At 48.9% G+C, this 2,763-nt stretch overlaps 1 protein-coding gene across 2 annotated transcripts in view; it reads right to left on the reverse strand.

Moving 5' to 3' along the window:
* The window catches only part of DYNLT2B (dynein light chain Tctex-type 2B), a 21,304-nt gene extending 19,686 nt beyond the window's left edge, over positions 1-1,618 (reverse strand). Inside the window, exon 1 of one of the 2 annotated variants that reach the window (XM_008708389.2) lies at positions 1,361-1,614. In XM_008708389.2, the coding sequence (XP_008706611.2) occupies positions 1,361-1,479 (119 nt within the window). In that variant the 5' untranslated portion in view covers positions 1,480-1,614. Of the gene's footprint in view, positions 1-1,360 lie in introns of both variants that reach the window. The other variant, XM_008708388.2, reaches the window with a different exon arrangement.
* Between the last annotated feature and the right edge of the window lie 1,145 nt (positions 1,619-2,763).

Consider the following 2,763-nt stretch of genomic DNA (forward strand, 5'->3'; position numbering starts at 1 on the left):
AATGTTTTAGGTTTTCAGCTTATAATGCAGTATAACATTTGGTAGCCCTAGTGGTCCCTTATTGGGGGGGGGGGGCTGTTCCTTTTTTTAATTTAAATTCTGAAGCAAACCTTATTACTTTTAACAGTGTTTTCTTTGCTCTCTTGCCTGGTTATTCTCACAGATGAACTTTAGAATCATTGACAAATTTCCAAGATTTGATCTGTTCTAAAAGGGGTTTTCCTATTAACAAATATACTATATCTGGCTCTTCCACTTAAGCCTTTCTCATTTTCAGTGAAATGTCAAGTTTTCTTCAAACAAATCACAAATAATCTCATAGGATTATTCCTTCATAATATGTTAATTTTGTTCTGCTTTTGTTCTCTTTTACAACAGAAATGCAGGCGAATGGCATTCTATGCATTTAGAAACTTTTACCATGATAACTGAACATACCTTTTTTTATGTCCATTCTACCCACCAAAAAAAAAGTACTGCATGAAATTTTTTTTATCACATTATAACCAAAGTCCCTGGCTTCCAGTATTTGCCAAGCATTTGATTCAGTAGTCCGGTTTCAAGCAACAGAGGGGCTCTGTTTTTTTTATTTAATTTTTTATCTTGTGAAAATGAACTGAGTGATGGGCCCTAGAGCCCTAGCGGACTGTCCTCTGCACTAGACTGTGTACTTTAATTCTGGGAAGGTATCACGGTGGTGGGCCAAGAACATCAGATGATACCTGGGTAAGACTTCGAGTAAGCGTATTCTGGCACACGTATGCACACAGTAACCCTCGAAATGGCTGAATGGCATTCGATGCAAAGCGCTTCTTTACTGCTCTTCTCTCTATTCCACCCATCTCCTTTCCTCTGCCCACGTCCAGGGTCTCCTAGGGCCAACCATTCCCACTGCGCTAGCCTTAGGCGCTCCCGGCGCCCTAACACTGCAACTGCAGGTCGGGTCCTCAGCTGCGCAGAGCAGCTGGAAGCTCAAGAAAGATAGCGTCCCACCCTCCTGGCTTGCCCCTTCTTCTCCAGCTCCGGCCCGCCCCCTCCCTGGCTCGCCCCTACGTCCCCAGACCAGCCCCACCCTCCTTCCCTCCCTGCTCCACTCCACCCGGTACCTTCCTCTGTCCCCCAGCCCGCTCCACCCTCTCCAGCCCCGCTCCGCCCCTCCCTCCCCCAGCCCACCTCCTTCACCATTCCCACCCTGCGTCCCCAGCCCAGCCCCGCCCCTCCTTCTTCAGTCCCGCCCCGCCCACCCCGCGGGTCCCCGCGCACTTTCCCGATGCCCGGGCTTCCAGGCGATCTCTGCCTGCCTGACCCAGCAGCTCGTAGGACGCCCCCCACACACACACACAACCCATCCGTTACCCGCCTTTGCTGGAAAATGGGCCGCAGAATGTAGGTATTCTCGGACTCCCCTGCGTTCTTCTCAGTCTCAGGCAACCCGTCGGCTGTGCCCATAGGGAAGGACGCAGGGGTGGACGAGGTCATGGCTAGGGCTTCTTGGCTTAGTGTATCGCGATGAAGGCCTGGCGGGTTGCAGCAGGGAGCTGGGAAACCGTCGCCCGGGCAACAGGGCCTCCCTGGGCCCAGATGTGACGCGGCTGCGCGCTCCCTGCAGAGCGGCCCTCCAGCGCGCCTGCGCACTGGCTTCTGGGCGGGAACTGGTCGAGCGACAGCTACCGTAACTTCGGCCTAAGGCTAGTATAGCCCTACACGAATTCCAAAGCACTTTAAAGCGAGTCAGGTTTTATTAACGGCGCCACAATTTTAGGAAATTTACGCGGAACCTAAGGCCAGTAGAGGTCCAAGCATATAAGGCTATTGAGTAGCGGAGCCCTGACTCTAAATAAAGGGTCTTCACGCTGTAGCCTGTGGGCAAGTGCAGCCTTCATTTCTTTATGCACTTTTGAACGGGTTTTATATTTTTAAATGATCGAAAAAAATCAAAAGATTAATTCATAAACCTACACATGAAATTTAAATTTCAGTATCCGTGAAGTTCTCATGTAACATAGCTATGCTCATTTGCACATTGTGTGGCCACTTTTGCGCTGTTATTGGTAGAATTTAGCAATTGCAGCAGAACCATATGGCCCTTAAAGTCTAAACTTTGATCTGACCCTTTACAGAAAAAGTTCTCAGTGCCCTGCTCTAGTCTATAACTGCAAACCCGCAGTTCCCCCAGCCTCACCTACACCCCTGGATCCAGTGCAAAATTCAGAAAGGAGCAGATTTCAGACGTATTCCCCACCAGTTTCTGGTCCTGCTTTTGAAAACCGTATTATCCTGTACTCTACCAGCTTCAAAACGTAGGGAAAGGGGCGCCTGGGTGGCTCGGTCAGTTAAGTGTCTGCCTTCTGCTCAGGTCATGATTCCAGGGTCCTGGAATCCAGCCCCTCATCCAGCACCCTGCTCAGTGGGGAGTCCGCTTCTCCCTCTCCCTCTGCCCCTCACCTCGCTTGTGCTCTCTCTCTCTCTTGCTCACTCACACACTCTCTCTCAATAAATAAATAAGATCTTTAAAAAAAAAAACAGGAAAAGAAATTCCCCCAATATCCATCCAGGCTTCCTATTGGTTGGGTTAACAAACTGCAAAACTTCCTCCTCTAAGATGGAAAGGGAGTAGTTTCTGTAAAAGTATACCTTTGCAAGTTCCAGTAGAGACCAACTAATTTTACTATTCCAGGTTTTGGCTTACAATGTGTTTTCTTGTTAGTGTAGCTTAGATTGGTCTCCCTGACTCCAATAAATTCCCAGAACTTCACCTTCCCA

The sequence above is a fragment of the Ursus maritimus genome, unplaced genomic scaffold (genome assembly GCF_017311325.1).
Source record: "Ursus maritimus isolate PB19 unplaced genomic scaffold, ASM1731132v1 scaffold_4, whole genome shotgun sequence".
Classification (NCBI taxonomy): domain Eukaryota; kingdom Metazoa; phylum Chordata; class Mammalia; order Carnivora; family Ursidae; genus Ursus; species Ursus maritimus.